Source organism: Spodoptera frugiperda, chromosome 21, assembly GCF_023101765.2.
Source record: "Spodoptera frugiperda isolate SF20-4 chromosome 21, AGI-APGP_CSIRO_Sfru_2.0, whole genome shotgun sequence".
NCBI classification, from domain to species: Eukaryota; Metazoa; Arthropoda; class Insecta; order Lepidoptera; family Noctuidae; genus Spodoptera; species Spodoptera frugiperda.
This window is the reverse complement of record NC_064232.1, coordinates 985,542-1,007,718: the sequence shown is the minus strand read 5'-3', so window position 1 is coordinate 1,007,718 and position 22,177 is coordinate 985,542. Positions and strand designations below refer to the sequence as shown.

Here is a 22,177-nt window from a genome sequence, read left to right as displayed (position 1 = left end):
TTTGAAGCGCACCTCTCCAAGCGCACCTATTTTATTCCTCGAAGCGCACCCGTTAGTTGCGCTTCAAGGAACTATTAAAAATATTAATTTTTATTTCCTCGAAGCGCACCTATGTTTTATTTTCGACTAGAGAGGGGATGCTAACTGAAACTATCGATAATAAGATATCGATAATCTGATACACGTAGCGCTATCTATGAGCAAATAAGGTTAAACCTTTAAAAATAGTTTTTTGTCATGTGTGTATGACATCGCAAAATGAAATGTTCCGCTTGAAACCGCCAATCAACGACTTTTATTAGTTATTTTATACAATACGTCGACCATAGATTGTATTTTTTTTAATAATGATCCTAATGAGTGGACAAAGACCTCAGCCGAAAGTATTAGTATAATACGTACACTTTTTAATTTGTGACAATAGATGCGCGTGGCGCAGGAGCAGTGTACACATATGCGCGCACGCACACACAGACAAATAGACAGACAGACAAGCCGTAGCCATTTTGTGCGGGAACTGGTGGATGATATTCATGAAGAATCCATGTCTACCTTGGACCCTCTCCCCGAGCTTTATAAAAGAAAATTGAACAATTTACTTAATATAAACGGAATAAAAGTCTTGGAGTTCAACGTTTGTTTGGGAAATGTCCAACAGATGTTCAAGTAAGTAATAATAATTATACGTATGTCCGCAAGGCAGCTTGTGGCGAGCTGTTGGGCAGTGGCGACCCTACCGACCTGACTCCCGGGATGACTCCTATTTCTTAATTCTGGTTAGTACTCGTGACTATCCGGAGTGGCCTCTCCTGCCTCATTCTTGCCTTAACCGGCTGGTTTGAGTGGATATTCGCAAGAGTGGAGTTGCCTTCAGCTCCACTTGGGGGAAGGATGTATCCCAGTAAGATGCTGGTAGGGGTCTTGACCGTACTTCCGGGATGGCTCTGATAGCCATGGGATGCCTCTCCTTTTTCAAGCAGCTTAACGTATGCTGCCCCCTTGTCGCTACATGCTAGCGGCCGTTTTCGGGGGCCCAGTAATTGAGTTTGCTAGTCACCCCCTGCCTGTTTATCCGTATGTATCAATATTGGTCAGGGGCAGGGGCCATAGTACCCATCGTTAACCGGTTAACTATTCCACAGCCACCCACACCCATATCCCTATCATTTCTTTTTACCATATCTCACAATAGTCCTGCATCAGCCGGGGATTGTCCTTTGGTGTACTTCCATAGTGCATACAGGGATAATCGCCGGCTGATGTCCCATTACATTTAGATTAAAATTGTTCAACGGGCCTCTGCGAGTTGGCTTCGGCTCCTCATATGCCTTCCAAAGGTCCGGGACCCTGTGGTCCCGTGCAAGGAAAGGACAAACATAATTATACGTATTATACTAATACTTTCGGCTGAGGTCTTTGTCCACTCATTAGGATCATTATTAAAAAAAATACAATCTATGGTCGACGAGTACAGAGTTCTTAAATATTGTATAAAATAACTAATAAAAGTCGTTGATTGGCGGTTTCAAGCGGAACATTTCATTTTGCGATGTCATACACACATGACAAAAAACTATTTTTAAAGGTTTAACCTTATTTGCTCATAGATAGCGCTACGTGTATCAGATTATCGATATCTTATTATCGATAGTTTCAGTTAGCATCCCCTCTCTAGTCGAAAATAAAACATATGTGCGCTTCGAGGAAATAAAAATTAATATTTTTAATAGTTCCTTGAAGCGCAACTAACGGGTGCGCTTCGAGGAATAAAATAGGTGCGCTTGGAGAGGTGCGCTTCAAAACAGTTGCGCTTCGAGGAATACCTCGTTTTTCTGAAGAGAAGTTTAGCGTTTTAAAAATCCCTGACCTGTTTTTTTCATAGATAATATTTTTTTTTTTTATTCTCCAATGGGGTAGACAGAGGTACACTTTATGAGCTGTGGGCAACGTAAAAGGTTACCGGGGCTCCGGCTCAAAGCAGGAGAAGGAACAGGGTGGAAAAAGAGGTGCACATTACGGCACGTAATGCAATTTTCACCATTTGTGTTTAGTTCCATGCAATAGGGGTTAGAAAAAAAAAGTTTATTAAAGCAATAGTTTTTTCATAAAGCCTAAGAAGCTTCAACGGACTAGACAGTTCTTAATGTTTGAGAATTTTCGAAATTTCGAAGCCGTGTATTATCCCGAAACTAAAGTTTTGTGACATATTTAACTAACCCGAGATCTTGTGATCTCGACGGCAGAAGGCTCGCAAGAAACCGCTGTATGCAGGTCGCTTCCAACCTCGCGATGTGTAGTCATTGGGGGAGGATTGTGGGGGGTAGTGGACACGCCAGCTTATAAGTGTCCACTGCTGACCAAGACTGACTTCTCACACGGAGAAGGTTTGAGCATTAATCACCACGCTTGCTCAATGTGGGTTGGCGATTTCAAACTTATAATTAGAAATTATAAGTCCAGGTTTCCTCACGATGTTTTTCGGAACCGTTTGACAGTAGTGTCTAAAAAGTTACATTGGTACTTGTTGGTAGGTATTTTTATACTATAAACCGATTTAAACGAGCAGACGGCTCACCTGATAGTAAGCAATCGCCGCCGCCCATGGACATCCGAAACACCAGAGGCGTTACAAGTGCGTTGCCGACCTTTTGGGTTAAGCATAAATTCCTTTAATATACATATTCAATTATTTAGTTTTTACAGTACACAAAATGAACAATCGGCTGCCGCGCAACGTGTAACGGGTTCGATTCCCGCACGGAGCAACTTATTGTATGATCCACAAATTGTTGTTTCGGGTCTGGGTGTCATGTGTATGTGAACTTGTATGTTTGTAAACGCATCCACTACACAGGAGAAAATCCTGGTGTGAGCAACGATTAAAAAAAATAATCTTATTATAGTTTGTTCATTACTTATTCACGTCAAAATCACTGAAGGGATCGGGATAAAATTTGAAACAGAAATACCTAGATTATGGTCTAGTAAAACAAGTAAGCTAAGCTTTTTGTCCCACGGGAACGCGGGCAAAGCCATTTGCAGAATCTAGTAGTATCTAGTCTTTTTAAACGTTACCCCACACTAGGACTTTCTCCTGTATCGTGGGTCATTTACAAACATACAAGTTCACATACACATGACACCCAGACCAGAAACAACAATTTGAGGGTCACACAAACAGTTGTTCCGTGCGACGATCCAACCCGCTACACGTTGCACGGCAGTCAGTTGCCCAGCCACCGCGCCAACCGTGCAATCAATACATAACACGGCTTTAATGTCATATGGCATACATTTACATAATATATGTATGTTAGGGATTCATAAACAGGTCTCCTAAGTACTAACCTAAGTCCTAACAACGCAATAACTAAAGGTGAAGTTCAAGAGTGAACCAGTGGCGTAGAGCTAGCCAAGATAGGCGGGGCCCGTACAAAAATTAGCTGATTCCCCCTAGTCCTTTCCATCATCGAACCACAAGACAATCGGCGAGGCGTCACCGTATCATGGTAGATATCCCACCCACTCGCACGAAGCGCTTCGCTTCAAGCTTCTACTACTGCTAGAGAGTGGAATTCTTGGCCGGAGTCTGTGTTTCCTGATGGGTATAACCTGGGTGTCTTCAAAGCCCGAGTGAATAAGTTGCTTATGGGCAGACGTGTTCCATCGTAGACCGCATCATCACTTACCATCAGGTGAGATAGCGGCCAAACGTCGACCCATCAAATGTAAAAAAAAGTTTGGGGCCCTTTTTTATTTTTTAGTGGGGAGAAAATCATCCAATGACTTTTCCCGCACCTTGGACGAGACGAGAGAGAGTGTCAGACTCTTACTGACTAACAGGTATCTGCCGAAACTTCCGTGTCTGGTAAGCACCGGTGTCAAGAAGTAGGCAAGGTCTCTCAAGCCATGTTTAGGGCCCTGGGGCCCGTATAATTGATACGGCAGATACGGCGCTAGCTACGCCCCTGAATTGAACCCTAATCCAATATGCATGAGGTCTACTTTATATAAAACGGTTCAAAAAGAAGTAACGATTTGCCCAGTCACCCTATATACTGCGTTGTTATTAAAATTGTGCGTAAAATATTAAAAAAAAAGTAAATAAAATAATATAATTACGTGTGAAATAACGAGAAACTGAATTTCCGATAGGTTTTTTAACACTAAAGCACTTCTTTAACTATCGTGAAACATACTAAATTAACTAAAAATCACGGTTTACTCACGTACATTAATGGAGAAAAGCTCTACTAGTTGCAAGTCACAGAGGGACTCTTCATCTTGAGCAGGGTGCGAAAATCATCCAATGACTTCACCCGCTTTGGCCGAGGCGAGGTGTGTCGTACTGACAAAAAACCACCCCGTTCCTACTCCTGCTTTTCGAGCCGGAGCCCCGGTAAACCCGCTAGGTAGTCCGCAGCTCCGAATCAGAACCTACTGGGCCCAATCTGTGATGTTCTGATGGCTCTTGAGGCGTCACGCAGAATACCTAGTAGAGCTTTTCTCCATTAAATTATACGTGAGTAGACCGCAATTTTCAGTTAATTTAGAAGTGAGTTGTTTTAAAAGCATACAATTTTATTCAAAAGATTATAATAACTAATGGAGTCGTCTATTTAAGGTAAGGTAAGTCCACAGACCCGCATCGTACGCTGCGGACGGATTGGATCAAACGGATTAATTTTTTTGGACTGCGTCCACTGTATTGACAAACAGAAAGAAGTAAGGTAAAAGGAGGATCTTTTGGAATCTCATTTAATAATAAAAATAGTACAATAATCAAACTGATTTAAAAAACCTTCAAAAAGCAGAATCAACCAAATCATTCCAGCCATTTTCAACTACAAACCCGACTATCAAACACAAACATACTAAACACCGAATCAAATTACCATGGATGCGGCAGAAGAAGTGATTTTAAAAGCCCTGGACTGCCAAAAAGACACAAAAAGTGTGATAGACCGAGGAGACTCCACAGTCCAGCAGTTTTATAAGGACAGCACCGTGTTCCTGACTGGAGCATCAGGGTTCCTGGGCAAGCAGCTCGTGGAGAAACTCTTCAGGTAAGGAAACCACAACTACCAGGATCTTGAAAAGGGTATTTTTATGGTATAAGCCGGTAAACGAGCAGACAGATCATTTGATGGTAAGCAATTTTACGAACAATAACCGTTAAATTCCTAACCCCTAAAATACGGCAACGCATTTGTAACGCCTCTGGTGTTTCAAGTGTCTATGGGCAGCGACAATTGCTTACCATCAGGTGATACGTCAGCTAGTGTTTAATAAAAAAAACTAATACCACCACCTATGGACACCCGAAACACCAGAGGCGTTACAAGTGCGTTGCCGATCTTTTAGGGGTTAGGAATTTAAGGGATATTGGGGAATCGAGGATTGGGAAGGGGGTAATTGGGCCTCCGGTAACCTCACTCATACAATGAAACACAACGCAAACGTTGTTTCACGTCAGTTTTCTGCTCGGCCGTGGTATCACTGCGGCCGAGCCGACCCATGCGTGCCAAAGCATAGCTCTCCCACACTTAAAAGTAATAACGGGGTGTTGTTTAGTCAGTAAGAGTCTGACACTCCCTCTCAAATTTCCCAACCACCGATAGCCCGTCAGGTAGTCCGCAACTCAGGATATACTGTTCTCTGCTTTTATGACTTCTGAATATTGTAATTGTTAATTATTACCGAAGTAATTGTTGACCTAATGTAGCTACTAATAGGTTTGAAATTCAAATTAAACTACATATTTAGTGCTTGAACTGCTGGTTATTATATTTGATCTCCTTCGATCTCAACACGACAACACATAACAAAAAAAATCACACTCTTATGTAAATCCTTGTAACGAAACCATAGCTCGCTTTTAATTGCGGCAACGCCATCTAGTTATAAAATTTGAACTAAAATTAATGTATATGAATATTATGGTTTCGTTACTTCGTGTTAGGCTTTGGTCATCAACAGTAAATGACCAAATATTGTATCAAATAATTTAAATTATAACGCATTTATTTCAGGACTTGTAAACTGAAGAAAGTATATGTTTTGATGCGACCTAAGAAAGGAAAATCAGTCGAAGAAAGAATTGATGAAATATTACTAGACCCTGTAAGTTTATACATACATATATACATACATAACCTCACGCCTGTCTCCCATGGAGGTAGGCAGAGACGATGCAACGCCAATAGCTACGAATCATACACACTTCTTTCGCTTAATCAACAGTCATCAGTCTTTTCATGCTTGAAACAAATACTTCCGAAGATCGGTTTCAAATATCGCGTGCGATCACTTCTAGGTATATTTAATACGTAAAAAATTACGTATTTGCTCCCACTCCAAAACTTTGATTCGTTTTATCTAAGTATTGTTATCTTATATTATGACAAAATAAAAAAATACGTGTCTAATATTTTTTCATTGCCTAACTGACGGACTAAACAGATTTTTAATTTTCATACCCCGTCATCATCCCTTTTTGTTTTCGGAACAAATTCATTACTAAGGACGACTGCCTCGTTGGTCTAGTGGTGGCAAGTGCGTCTGCCGGATACGGGGGTCTCGGGTTCGATTCCCGGGTCGGGCAAAGTATTACTGGGCTTTTTTCGGTTTTTCGGAAATTTCTCAGTAGTAGCACGGAGTCTGGAATTGTGTCCAGTATATGGCAATAGGCTCACCCCCTATTACATGGGACTTATAACACAAATGGTGAAAAGTGGGTGTACATTGTAAAGCGGCATTACGTGTCGTAATGAGCACCTCTGTCTACCCCGCCTGGGATAAAAGGCGTGACGTTGCTTTTCATTACTAAAGAATAGTTTAAGAGTAATCATTAAAATGTTTAAAGACATTTTAATGATACGGCAGTTAGCAAGCATTTTATTCATTTCAGCTATACGACATACTTCGGAAAGAGAAACCAGATTTCACAAGAAGAATAATTCCCATAATAGGAGAACTAGCTGAGAAGAATCTGGCCATCAGTGAAGCTGACAGAAGAATTATTATCAAAGAGGTACCTACATATAAAATGATGTACATAACATTACACAACACGAAGATTTCCTTTATCCAATAATCGAAACCTGAATCTTATGTTTAGTAACTGCTGAACCAAAAATGTCTGCCGGTAAACGAGCAGACGGATCACCTGATGGTAAGCAATAACCGCCACTCATAGATACCCGAAACATCAGAGGCATTACAAGTGCGTTGCCAGCCTTTTAGGACTAAGGACTAGGACTTGACTAATTCTTGTATTTTTCAAGTGTGGGAGAGCCATGCTTCGCCACGAATGGGCCGGCTCCACCGGAGTAATACCGCGGCCTCATGGTCGTGTGAGTGAGGTTACCGGAGCCCCAACTACCCGCCCTTCCCAATCTCCGATTCCTCAACAACCCTTAAATTCTTAACCCCTGCCAGATCGGCAAAGCACTTGTAACGCCTCTGGCGATTCGGATGTCCATGGACGACAGCGATTGCTTACCATCAGGTGACCTATCAGCTCGTTAACCGGCTACACCATAAAAAAAAACTCAAAGACATACAAATCTAACTCCATACATCATGATCATCCTCTTATTAATTTACCTGTTGAAATATCCAGGTGGACATCATATTCCACGTAGCAGCCACCATATCCTTCCAAGAACCACTCCGGTCTGCTGCTCTGGTCAACGTCAGAGGTACGAAGGAGATGATCGTGGTGGCTAAACAATGCAGGAGATTGAGGTGAGTCATCATGTTTATCCGGAGCTGCGGACCACGTAACAGGTTACCGGGGCTCTGGCTCAAAGCAGGAGAAGAAACGGGGTGGTTTTTAGTCAGTAAGAGTCTGACACTCCCTCTCGCCTCGTCCAAGGCGGGAGAAGTCATTGGGTGATTTTCCCCCTCAAAAAAGTCATCATGTTTAGTCTAAGTAATTTCTTTTTTAACTGACTGCCTCGTTGGTCGAGTGGTCGCAAGTGCGACTGCCGAACAAGGGGTCTCGGGTTCGATTCCCGGGTTGGGCAAAGTATTACTGGGATTTTTTCGGATTTTAGAAAATTTCTCGGTAGTAGCACGGAGTCTGGAATTGTGTCCAGTATATGGCAATAGCCTCACCCCCAATTACACGGGACTTATAACACAAAATGGTGAAAATATGGGTGTACATTGTATAGCGGCATTACGTGCCGTAATGTGCACGTGCACCTCTGCCTACCCCTTCGGGGATAAAAGACGTGACGTTGTGTGTGTGTGTGTGGGACCGTGTTTTTGTGCCACAATTGTGCACTGGCACAATCACATTATGGCATCTCCTCTTTTTACTCATTCCATGTTACTGAAGCATTCAAAATCAAATCCTTGAACTTTAACTTAGGATCATGTTTTCTCTTTAAAACTATATGACGTAATTCTCTATTTTCTCCAGGTCTTTCGTCTACATGTCGACAGCATACTCCCACGCTACCTACAGCAGGGGGGGTACTGAAATCATGGAGGAGTTCTACACCAGTCCCATGTGCCCTGAACTGATGATTGAACTGGCCGAGTCTTTGGAAGAGGAGCGGCTGAACAGGATTAAGGATGAGTGAGTTTCTTTGTAAAGAAGTACTATATTTGTCTTATCAAATTCTTAGGAAATGAATTTATCAGTGATTGAAAACGACCTTGTGTAATTACCTCATACATACATACATATATATCGTCACGCCTTTAATCCCCGAAGGGGTAACGCAGAGGTGCACATTATGGCGAGGAATGCCAGTGTACACCCACATTTCACAATTCGTGGTAAGTCCCTGTAATAGGTGGTGGGCCTATTGCCATATTCCGGGCACATTTCCAGACTCCGTGCTACCACTGAGAAATTTTCGAATATCCGAAAAAAGCCCAGTAATACTTTGCCCGGCCCGGGAATCGAGCCGTCTCCCCTTGCCCGGCAGTCGCATTGCAAGCACTCAGGAACGAGGCAGTCAAAGAAGAATACGCTACTCTTTCCGCGGGTGCTGTAAAAAGGATAAAGACAACTTGATTCCACCGTCGTAGTCCTTTCCATCTTCGAACCACAAGACAATCGGCGAAGCGGTCACCGTTTCATGGTGGATATCCCACCCCTCGCACGAAGCGCTTCGCTTCAAGCCGCCTTACGCGAACTGCTATGGAGTCGAATTCTTTGCCGGAGTCTGTGTTTCCTGCATAACCTCCAAGATTAGTTATTATGATAAAAATAAAACTAATGAGTTGAGTATACAAAAAAGTTTCTTTGGAAAGTTGTTTGTAAAGCATGAGTACAATCACGTGTTTTTATCGTCAGTAATCTGACAATCACCTATATAAAGAGTTTCCTCTTTATTCAAGGAGCTTTAAAAGTATTACCGTTTTATCACTCACCAGCTGATATAATGATAATGTACTGATGAAATTGATTTCAGACTCATCAAAGACTGGCCCAACACTTATTCTTTCACGAAGGCGCTCGCAGAAGAGTTACTAAGGATCAACTCCAAAGAATTACCTGTTTCTGTGATCAGACCAGCTGTTGGTAAGTCCTTAAATAAGAGAGAGAACAGTTTTATTTTAAGAATTATGAAACAAGTAGCAAACTGTATTTTTACGGTATAAACCGTGTAAACGAGCAGACAGATCACCTGATGGCAAGCAATCGCCGTCGCCCATGGACACTCGAAACACCAGAGGCGTTACAAGTGTATCGACGGCCTTTTGGGCTGGCAGGAATTTAAGGGAGTTGGCTGAATCGGGATTGGGAAGGGAGGTAATTGGGCCTCCAGTAACCTCACTCATACTATGTAAAGTTGTAGGAGTCTAGGTGGGTGCTGTAGGGGAATAAATGGCTTATCATTTAAATTGAAAACCCAGAAACAGCGCTTTACTGAAAATTCCTGAACTCATTAAATAGCGTGGTGGCTGGGCAACTGGCAGCCGTGCAATGTGAAGCCGGTTCGTATCTTGCACGGAGCAACTCTTTGTGTGATCCATAATTTGTTGTTTCGGGTCTGGGTGTCATGTGTATGTGAACTTGTATGTTTGTAAACGCACCCACGACACAGGAGAATTCCTAGAGTAGGGCAACTTTAAAAAAAAAATGTTATGTGATATTCTTCTGTATTGCAGTGGTATGTGCAAGAAGAGAACCCTACGCCGGCTGGATAGACCTCAGCAGCGTTTTTGGACCAAGTGGGGTAAAGGAAAATGAATTATTTCACTTTAAATCTGTTTGTAACTAAAACAATTTGACGATCTCTCGGAGATTTTTTTTCAATTGAGATTATCTTTTTCGACTGGTTCTTTTCAAAAATGATAATCCATCGGCGTAATAACTTTTAATATGGTATAAGCTGGTAAACGAGCAGACGTATGTTGATGTTGTAAACATTGCACTGCCCATGGACACCTGAAACACCAGAACGTTAAGTGCTTTGCACGGACTTTTGGGCGTCGAGAAGAATTTTTAAGGATTCAAGATCGGAAAGATGGGGTAGGGGTTTAATTAACTTAAGACTACTGATTTAAGACACACATTATCATCCATACTTAATTGGCTTTAGATGACCGTGCTTGGCAACAAGTACCCTTCCCATTCGCATGGGTGAGCTCGGCGTCCGCAAAATAAGTATTAGCCGCCAGCATTTCTCTCATGGTCCACAGTACCTCTGAATTAGTCAGGAAAATTCGTTCTCCATCACTGGCTAGTTTTGAGGTGCCGTGTTTGACTGATGCAGTGGAAGCTTGGAAAATGGCCTGTCCACTTACTGAACCTGTTCATTCTTCTCATGACAATGGGACGTGCCGCTGTGCAGTATTATTCGTGAGTCATAATCAACTCTTCTTCTAATGCTGCAGAGCGAGCTCGCTTATTGGCTGTGGGAGAGTTAATCATTGAAAACCCAGGCGCTCCCGTCACCCTACATAGGAACTATTTGGATGACATTACTTCCGGCTAGCTGTGTGCTTACGGTTGGCTGCTCCCTGTGTCTCTAGCGCATTGTTGTCACTGTGGAGAAAGAGTCGATGGCTCGGGACACCATGGTCTTTCATTCGTAGAAGTGCTGGCCGCATAAGTCGTATGCCAGCAAACGACATTATTCGTCGTGCTCTCGCCTCCCACGTACACAGCCGAATTAGAACCTAGGTTTGGTACGTTAAAAAGAGACCAGATGGTATGTCGTTGCTGCCTTGGAAGATGGTATGGTGTGGGAACGTGTGTAGAACCCTACGCCATCTCACCTTCTAGACTGCTGCATGCGCTTTGCGGACTGCTTCCGCGGCAAGGACCTCAAGCGAAATATTCTAACTTAGTTGGCAATTATTGTTTTGAGCCGTTTGGGGTCGAAACACTTGGGCCATGGGGTCCTGGTGCACATTCTCTATATAAAGAAATTGCACATAAGCTATTCGACTCTACGCGTGAAGAAGGCTGGCTATTTCACGGCCAAAAGATAAGCATTGCCATACAACGTGGCAATGCGGCCAGTCTTCTGGGAACTTCCCCAATGACAGCGATGCGGACGAGACTTCGACGCCTAACCACAAACCACGCCTATTGCCTTTATTTTAGTTTTAAGTTAGTTTTTAAAACTTATTTTTTTGGTATTTTTCGTTGTAAATAATGTGTTAGTTTAGATTAATAATTATTCTTAGCTATTTTCCCGCAAGCGACATAATGCCTAACCTTATTAATAATTATTTCAAATATTTTTTCCTCAGACTTTCAGACTCTTTTGCACCATAATATTGTATCCGCTAAACCTAGGCGTTTAGGTGTCATAATTGGGCAATAAGAAAAAAAAACTAAAAAGTAAATTTCCCTCTTCCAGATCACCCTAGGCTGCATGATGGGAGTGATCCACTCCCTCCAGTCAGTCCAGGACATCAGGATAGACTTCGTACCAGTGGACTATGTGAACAACACTGCCATAGTAGCTGCTGCAGCCTCCAAGGGAGCTACCAAGATCTACCACGTCGCTACTAGCAAGAGGAATCATCTGACTTGGGGTATGTAAAAGGAGGTGTGGGAGAGCCATGCTTCGGCACGAATGGGCCGGCTCGACCGGAGTGATACCACGGCCGAGCAGAAGACCGACGTGAAACAACGCTTGGGTTGTGTGAGTGTGGTTACCGGAGACCCAATCTACAGTCATCGTTCAAACCACGCTCCGTCCTTTTATTTCAATAATTAATCCTTAATAACTAGTCAATCCATAATCATCCAATAGTTTCATCAGGTTTTATTGATTTACTAATAGAATTACTTGAAATAATGTTTTATTTTTAATTTCCTATCAAAACCTATTTATTTCATTTGTTCATTTTTGTTCACAAAGGTTCGCAATAAATAGAATTGTAGTATGCAATCTGCGAAGATTCGGACGAAACTTCGTTTTTCGTTGAATTAGAGTAGATCCCCTGATCACCATTTTCTTCCAGGTGGTCTAACCAACATCCTAAATAACGTAGCTCGAAGAACTATAGTATCTCCCCACGCTATCTGGTACTGCTTCGTGGTCCAGTCTCCTTACCTGTGGCTGCATCAGCTCGTCAGCTTCCTGCTGCACACCATACCTGCTAACCTGGCTGATGGTGCCTGTGTCCTGATGAAGAAACCGCCCAGGTATTTGGTTTTGGCTGCTGTCTGATGAAATAGTGGTTATTGCTTTTGCATCTATCTTGTTTATAAAGTTGGGGAGTTTTGGTAGTTATGTCATAAATGAGCAGCGTCATGCCTTTTCATCCCCGAAGGGGTAGGCAGAGGTGCACATTACGGCACGTACCTAATTCCGCTATACAATTTTCACCATTTGTGTTGTAAGTCCCATGTAATAGGAAGCCTATTACCATGTACTGGGCACAATTCCAGATTCCGTGCTACTACTGAGAAATTTTCGAAAAAAGCCCAGCCGATTCGGGGATCGAACCCGAGACCCTATTGTCGCACTTACGAGTACTCGACCAACGAGGCAGTTATGTCACTTGCGGAAAATTTATCGCATTGCTGTTAGTAGCTAGGTTTCGAACATGCGCTCACATGTATAAGAAGCGGATATCTAAAACCTCTAGGTTTAGTTTACTGGCCACCCCGACCAGTAACCTTAGTACGAGTTTGAAACGAAACGAGAGCGGGTTCGGCGCTCTGATGACCAAACAAACCAATCAGAGCGCCGAACGCACTCGTTTCGTTTTCGTTCAACGTAAAGCAAACTCGTACTAAGGGTCCAGACCTTTATTAAATAAGTTATATTTAATTTCACAGATTGAAGAAGATATACACAACGGTGACAAAAATGGCGTCGACGATAGCATTCTACTCAAATCATGGATGGATATTTAACGACACAAACGCCTTGCAATTGTTTCAGAGTTTGTCAAAATCTGACAGAGTTATTTACCATTGTGATGTCTCAGATTTGGAGTGGACAGATCTCATTGTTTTATGGTGTGTCGGTCTACGCAAATATATTGTGAAAGATGGTCTTAATACGACACAAAAAGGAATGAAAAAACAGCTAATATTTCGTATCACAACCTATGTCATAAGTTTCGTGTTTTTCGCAGTTATTTTACTACTTTTCTATTGTTTATTTAAGTTATTATTTAGTTTCGTTTTTGGTTTTTAATATAATTTTGTAGTTGAGTAATAAATAACAGTGTTTTTGTAATAATTTTCTTTGTTTTATTTTACGTGCATGTGCTGCCATCTAGTTTTGAGCGCTGTTACTAACAAGTTATAACTTCGCGTTCTGAAGTTGAAATGTTTAAAGTCGCTGTTAATGCGTCTTCAAACTCATAGATGTCGCTACTGTCTATATTGCAAAATATTTGTAAATTATCAGTAGTATTCTAAAAAAACTGTCATATCCACATTATTTTCTAGACATTTTAAAATCGATTACTCAAGAATTAAAATCAAGATAGCATGGTCAATGTACAAAATTGCTAAAGATTTTAACTAATGTCGATTACCTCAAGTCGTATATCTACTTGTGAATTGAACTTCTTATTGTATAAGCCGGTAAACGAGCAGACGGATCACCTGATGGTAATCAATAAGCGTTGCCCATGGATACCCGCAACACCAGTGGCGTTACAAGTGCGTTACTGGTTTTTTGCCGGTTATGTATGTCTGTTGCTTTTCCACAATTGACATGATATGTCTGCTATGCTTACCAAGGATGTAATAGCATAAGCTGTGACACTATATGACCGTTTCTGTCATTGATTAGTATCATAGTTACAGCCAGTAGATTTTAAGGATAAGGTACACCAAAAAAATTTTGTTTCTGTCAAAAAATTAAGACTAATCCAAAGACTTTGGTTTAAAATCAGTTATAAATAATAATAAAATTACGTTTATTATCACAAGTTATTGGAACAGTTATTTTCTATGAACATAAGTACAATATAATCAAATTTTTCCCACAACTACCTCGATGGAAATCAAACATAAACCCATTGATTGGTATCCTACAGCTCATTAAAACGGTTTCACAAGAAAAATATAACTTGCACATTACCTGTTAACTTTAAAAAAACATGGATTAATGCGGTATTTAATTATTTATCTTGTGTTTTCCCTGCTATTACTGGTATTCATCGGAAATGTCGTGTTAGTTTGCTTGTTCGTACTTGTTAATTACATTTAGCTGTAAACTAACGGTATTTGGATAGTAATTCAAGGGTTAGTATGAAGTATTAAACCATTTTTATAGTTATATGTATACAGCGAGTAACAAAATACCCATATACATCAAGAAGCGCTGATGAATACCTACAGGTTGAATAGAATCTCTACACAAAGTTTCAGCTTGAAATACGTTTAAAAAAAATTGGTACCAAATACTTGGTACCGCATGGTTCTTGATTTCAAATCATACAAAAGTGACACAACACTACAGGGATCACTCGAAAGTGCGTTACCGGCAATTTGGCGGTTAGGAATTTAAGGATTATTTTGATATTGGGGATTAGGAAGATTGGGAAAGGGTGTAATTGTGCCTCACTCACAAAACGCAAGCGTTGTTTCACGTCAATTTTCTGCTCGGCCGTGGTACCACTCCGGTCGAGCCGGCCCATTTGTGGCGAATCATGACTCCCCCACACCATAGAACTATTGTCAAAAATCGATTAATCTAAAGATTTTGGATTGACATCGGGTATTTTTCAGTACAAGCCCGCCACAACCTCATAAGCCGCTGCTACTCCTGTGCACCAGGATCTACAGTAGATACAACCATGAAAACACCGGAACACTGAAGTCCGGCGCGTCTCAGGGACATTAATGATTGTCTTGGATCCCGCAACGAAATAAATCAGAAGATATTATTAGAGGGGAAAAATATATTGAGATCGGTTATTGAAATCGCTAGCAAGAGTATTTACTAAATATCACATCGATCTTTTGTTAGGATGAGGGAAATTCCAATTACTGAACATGCTAAACCAAAAGGGGCAAGCTTAATCAAAACGTTTAAAGATAAATAACCTCTAGAAAAACTAGGTGCATACCTAACATTCCAAGGACCCTGATCCGGAGCTGCGGACTACCTAGCGGGTTTACCAGGGCTCCAGCTCGAAAAGCAGGAGTAGGAACGGTGTGGCTTTTAGTCAGTAAGAGTCTGACACTCCCTCTCGCCTCGCCCAAAGCGGGAGAAAGCGCTGGACAGAGTAAGCAAAGATAATATACATACTTAATTTCACGCCTGTCTTCCATGGGGGTAGGCAGAGACAATGGAACTCCAATTGCTACGACTCTTATATATCTCTTTCAAAGATACTATAAAAAAAAGCAACGTCACGCGTTTTATCCCCGAAGGGGTAGGCAGTGGTGCACATTACGGCACGTACCTAATGCTGCTATACAATGTACACCCACTTTTCACCATTTGTGTTATAAGTATAAGCAAAGATACTATACTACATACAAAAAAAAAAATACATTTCTTACTACAGACATATGTATTTTGACAAAAAAAAAACGCAAGACACAATTTTCGACAACCAGAAAATGAACTCGGGACGACATGCCGCTCATTCTTATAATACCCATAGATCAAATGAGTGGGTATCCGAGCAATTTTCTCAAATCATTAGCCAACAGGAGCGGGCATCATTTTAAAAATTATTTATTTAGTTAATTAACTTCTAAGAACATTTGAGTGCGCATACGCATAAAAAACCGCGTTGTTGTCATCGTATCGTCTCGACCAATGAGAGGCGAGCGCGGGAAAAAACGTTGTAATTAAAAATTCAGAAGCCAAAATGGTGGATAATGTGATGTCGACTGGCGAGTTTTTCGGACACCGACGTTGTCAGGCGACACACGTACTTAGCAGCTCATGTAGTGTAGATGTCCAGTCAACGAGGATGTAGCCAGGTTGACTGTTCAGGCGACACACGTGGTATCGTCATGAGCTAATGTTCACATGTAAACAGCAGCTCATGTAGTGTAGATGTCCAGTCAACAAGGATGTAGCGAGGTTGACTGTCCAGGCGACACACGTACTTAGGTATCGTCATGAGCTAATGTTCACATGTAAACAGCAGCTCATGTAGTGTAGATGTCCAGTCAACAAGGATGTAGCGAGGTTGACTGTCCAGGCGACACACGTACTTAGGTATCGTCATGAGCTAATGTTCACATGTAAACAGCAGCTCATGTAGTGTAGATGTCCAGTCAACAAGGATGTAGCGAGGTTGACTGTCCAGGCGACACACGTACTTAGGTATCGTCATGAGCTAATGTTCACATGTAAACAGCAGCTCATGTAGTGTAGATGTCCAGTCAACAAGGATGTAGCGAGGTTGACTGTCCAGGCGACACACGTACTTAGGTATCGTCATGAGCTAATGTTCACATGTAAACAGCAGCTCATCTAATGTAGATGTCCAGTCAACAAGGATGTAGCGAGGTTGACAGTCCAGGCGACACACGTACTTAGGTATCGTCATGAGCTAATGTTCACATGTAAACAGCAGCTCATGTAGTGTAGATGTCCAGTCAACAAGGATGTAGCGAGGTTGACTGTCCAGGCGACACACGTACTTAGGTATCGTCATGAGCTAATGTTCACATGTAAACAGCAGCTCATGTAGTGTAGATGTCCGTTTTGTTCCTGAGTGTGAGGTCTTACTAATTATTATGTACAGAGCCCCCTGCTGACAGTTTTTGTGACTACAATTTGGCCACGATTGGACATGTCGGTCGGTAAATGATTTTGACAGATCGGAGATATTTTAACAATACAGAGTTTGTGATCCGACATCACTTGGCAGACAGGAAGAACGTTGCATAACATTATTGATATCAATCGTTTTAAATAAATGATGCAATAGGGATGGATGGCTATAGACCTATGACTTCTTAGTAAGAGGCGGTAGCTTGGCAGGTGGATTAGGTTTCTGGTATAACTGTGACCGCGATTTTTCTCGGTCTTTGTAAAATTTTGTACTATGTATAGTTCCTTAGTCAGTTCTTAGGACAAATGCGGTAAGAGTAGAGAAGGTAAAACTAATGCTTTGCATTCTGCCTTTTTGATTTGGACAAATTATTATTTTGACTCGTGGCTAAACTATTGACAAAATTTTTGGAGGTAACGCGTATTATAAAATGTAATAAAAAAAAAATCATATAAGCCGGTAAAGGAGCTAACGGATTACCTGATGGTTAGCAATCGCTGCCGTCCATGGACACTTGGAACACCAAAGGCGCTACAAGTGCGTTGCCGGCCTTTTAGGGATTAGGAATTTAAAGGTTGTTTAAATGGTTATAGGGAAGATCGGGAAGGGGTGTAATTGAGCTTCCGGTAACCACACTCACACAGCGCAAGCGTTGTTTAACGTCGGTTTTCTGCTCGGCCGTGGTATCACTCCGGTCGAGCCGGCCCATTCGTGCCGAAGCATGGCTCTCACACTTACAATAAGATTAGTAAAATCTTCAACACACACAGCACTTTCTTTACAAAGAATTTACAAAATCCAAAAACCTTTACTAACTTAAACTAGACCGGGAATCGATTCAAAACCCCCGTGTTAAATACAAAACCGATAAATACGAATACATCGATAGTATCGGCGCTCTGACAAAAGGGTCGCTTGACAATGCCTGCCTTAGTTTTGACAAAAAACTATTTTGCGATTTCCTGCCCTTACATTCCTTTCTCCATGTTGGGTGTGTGCTGTATTGGTAGCTATGCTTTAATATTGAATAGATTCTATGGCAGCGAATTTAGTGTTAAAACCATATATTTATTTTGTCTGACAATATACAAAAAAAAAAAAAGCGAAATACGCCCAGTAGGTAAGCCAAAAAGTGCATTAGTTATTCTCTTTGAGCTAATTTGAACACTCTTTACAAATACGACATTATAACAGCCGCGCCGCATGTCCGTAAAATTCCTAGACAACCTACACATGAAGCTGATCTCACAGAATTTAATGACTGATTAATTTAATTTTTTATTTTGTTTGAAAATTGCTGGTGCTATTTGGCAGATTTTGGTCTTGAATTATTTGTGCAGGTTCAGAGAAGGTAAAAGGTGAGAAAAAATGTTGGAGGTAGTACGAAGTATGCTGGGCCTACTAGTGTTAGATAGCCGTAATATTATAAAATTATCTACAAGACGGACATTAAAATAAAAATTAGTCATCTACCTTATCACTAAACTTATTCCATCATCAATATTACAAAATGAAAGCTATATTTTATAACTTCTAACATCATAGCTATCACTACAAAACAGTCCCAACCCAAAATGTGACTAACTAGATTTATGACTAAGCTTGCAACCCGGATACGGTCGCTTTTAACTTTTCAATCAAAAGACACTCTTTTCAAAAATGGCTGTTCCATTCAAAAATGTGTGAATGACATTAAAAGGATACGTTTTGTTACAAAATTCTAGTGTGAATGATTTATTGACGACATTTTAAAATTGATTTGGCAAAGTCATTGCAAACTAACTTCTTGCATCGGCTTTGTGCGTATTCCTGTGGGATAAAAAGTAGCTTATGTGTTATTTCAGACTATAATCTATCCCTGTTCCAAATTTTATCTCGATCCTTTCAGCCGTTTTGACGTGATTGAGTAACAAACATACACACAAGCGTTCGTATTATTTATAATTTTAGATCATAGGTAATTTTTTTCTTTAATTTTGGTTGTCAGAATTTTAAGGATTGTTGGGGACTCGGGGATTGAGGTTAGGGGATGTAATATTATGTACTCCGGTAACCTCACTCACACTTACAGGGTCAACGTAAGCGTTGTTTCACGTCGGTTCTTTCTGCTCGGCCGTGAAATCACTTTCGGTCGGGCCGGCCCAGCAGTGCCGAAGCATGGACTCTCCCACACTTTACAATGTGACTGAAATGACTTCTTCTAGTTTCTCTATTTCATGGTTGGAGATCACAAGTTTATCAGAGAGCGCTGCTGTCTGTCAAATGTGTAGTCCCTTAGTCTGCTTTTCTACCAGATATGTGCTATGTAGCTATGCTACGAAAATATAATAGGTAAGCTGTAAAACTATGTGACCGTTTCTACTAATACTAAGCTATGTAGCTATGTGAGTAAGATGAGCAGTTCGAGTAGGCGATGTATCGGTAGTAGGGATGACATTCACAGCACGCATCTTTCCATATAAAAACATAACTTAGTTGAGTCCGTTTCCACCAGTGCTAAGCTATGTGTACCAATGAATATGATTGGTGGATACCAAACGCATCCACAACAACGTAGCATAGCACATCTCTGGTAGAAAAGCACCCTAAGTCGGGTATATGACACCCACGAGAAGAATAGAGGTGGTGATAAATATAATCTACTCTTTTCTTTTGCTTACCATACATTGGACACAAAACCCAAAACCCCAATAACACTTTACCCGACCCGGATATCGATCCCACGGCCGCTGTACACCAACGAGTCGGTCAAAAGTAAATATTATAATGATTATTGACTTAACACAAATTCACAGGATATAAAGAATAGATGTGATGTTCGTTTTTTTTTCCAAGATGGCCGCTCATTTAGTACGTATTGTTGAGAGAGCCGTGTTTCTTGATCGGCCACTGGCGAGTCGAACGGACGTTTTTTTGGCTTGTCGATTTAATTTAATTAAGTTAGGATGTATTTTTTAAGTAATTTTATTGTAACTTTCGTGAGACATACTAAATTAATTATTATGTTATCGGCTTACTCACGTAACTGTTTGACGAGGAACTCGACTAGTTTCAAGCCATGCTAAAGGCTCATATTCATGAGCAGCATTCCGCGACACAAAGACGCGGCGATTGTCGCGCTGCTACTCTTATTTTTTAAGTATTGGTTAAGTTAGATAATAGATATTACTGTGGTCCTGTGGGTACTGTGGTCTAATAAGATTTTTTTTTTTTTTAGAAATATGTACAATGATGAATTGCATTTCTACCGTTTTCATTGGTGCCTGAGCAACTGGCTTTCGTGCAAAGCGAAGTGAGTTCGATTCTCGCACGGAGTAACTCTTTGTGTGATCCACAAATTGAGGTTTCGGGTCTGGGTGTCATATGCATGTAGAATAGGCTAGTTTCCTACTAGTCAAATTATATACTTTTATTAAAACGTCAAAAATGATATTTCCTAAAAATTTTGTATTAAATAGTGTCTTATGACGTCATCAGATTATCACGTCAAATGGCAGAATTATTTGGCCAGAATAAATCGAAATTAAGGTGATCATTAAATCTATGAATGAAAGTGTGATTTTCATTGTATTGAAAAGTCGAAATATTTTGTCAGTCAGTTTGTAGTACATTTTTGTTACTAGAGTCTGTTAAGAAATTGCTGAAGTCCCCGAGAAATGACATGTATTTATAGAACTATGCTTAAATAGCTTGTATATGTATGGGTGGTAAAAAAAGAAAGGTTCTTAGTTTGACCTGTATGTATGTTTACGCTTATGCACTATTATGTCGCGTTTAGCTGAACCGATTTTAATGCAGTTTTCACAGCATAATATTTTTCAAACTTAAGAGAACTCATCAAATAAATTCGTCTACTCGTTTGCCTCTTATTCCATTAATAAATAAAAGTCAAATGTCCATTTAACTCGCCAGTAGACGTATGTGGGTATGTTTATTCAACGAGTCACTGTGTATGAGAGCAGATGACAGCTAAACCGTCAGATGACTTCATACTAAGGAAATAGAAGCTGTTTCACTGTCAAAGTCGAAGTCTAAAGGTAAGCTTTCCATATAATCTAATCCGGGGCTGCGAACTACCTAGCGGGTTTACCGGGACTCCGGCTTGAAAAGCAGGAGTAGGAACGGGGTGGTTTTTACTTAGTAAGAGTCTGACACTCCCACTCGCCTCTCCCAAGGCGAGAAAAGTCATTGGATGATTTTACCCCCTCAAAAAAAAAGGGAGCTTTGCCACCAGAGATGTGCTATGTAACTATGCTGCGAAGATGTAATAGCTAAGCTGTGAAACTATGTGACCGTTTCCAGTGATACTAAGCTATGTAGCTGTGCGAGGAATTAATAGAAGCTATTTCACTGTCAAAATCCAAGTCTATGGGTGCTTCTCCACCAGAGATGTGCTATGCTACGTTTTTTTATTATGGAATAGGAGGCAAACGAGCAAACGAGTCACCTGATGGTAAGCGATCAGCGCCGCCCATGGACACCCGCAACACCAGAGGAGTCACAGGTGCGTTGCCGGGATGCTGTGGATGCATTTGGCTTCCGCCAATCATATTCATTATTACACATAGCTTAGCACTGGTGGAAACAGATTTAGATCAGCTACGTTTTTATATGGAAAGATGCGTGCTATGGATGGCGTCCCTACTATCGATACATCGCATACTCGAGCTGCGCATCTTTCTCGCACAGGTCAGTTACTTTGCGGCTGTGCATCTTTATAACACATCTTACTCGCACAGCTACATAGTTCAGTATAAGTGGAAACGGTCGCACAGTTTCACACCTTAGCTATTACATCTTGGTGGCATAGTTACAAAGCACCATTAGGAGGGTATACGACACCCACGGGAAGAGTAGGGGCGATACATGTATTCTACTCTACTGTCATCATACGAGTATTGCATCTTGCTTACTTGTTTTTTGAAAAACAAAAATTGATCCCAAGAACACAATTAGTCGGCGAAAAATGAAAAGATTTTTGTAA

General features: G+C 41.0%; 1 protein-coding gene and 2 long non-coding RNA genes across 4 annotated transcripts in view; 2 read left to right on the top strand and 1 right to left on the bottom strand.

Annotated features, from left to right (window-relative positions):
- LOC126912042 (uncharacterized) overlaps positions 1–22,177 on the top strand; it is a 186,540-nt gene that overhangs the window by 62,190 nt on the left and 102,173 nt on the right. The window lies entirely within an intron of this gene.
- The window catches only part of LOC126912036 (uncharacterized), a 68,664-nt gene that overhangs the window by 14,655 nt on the left and 31,832 nt on the right, over positions 1–22,177 (bottom strand). The window lies entirely within an intron of this gene.
- LOC118280192 (fatty acyl-CoA reductase wat-like) lies at positions 4,835–13,673 on the top strand. Its single transcript, XM_050702187.1, has 10 exons — positions 4,835–5,066; positions 6,033–6,123; positions 6,911–7,033; positions 7,625–7,749; positions 8,432–8,590; positions 9,435–9,544; positions 10,135–10,202; positions 11,838–12,015; positions 12,448–12,631; positions 13,271–13,673. Exons 1-10 carry the CDS (start codon positions 4,897–4,899, stop codon positions 13,632–13,634), a joined length of 1,572 nt encoding a protein of 523 aa, XP_050558144.1. The 5' UTR covers positions 4,835–4,896; the 3' UTR covers positions 13,635–13,673.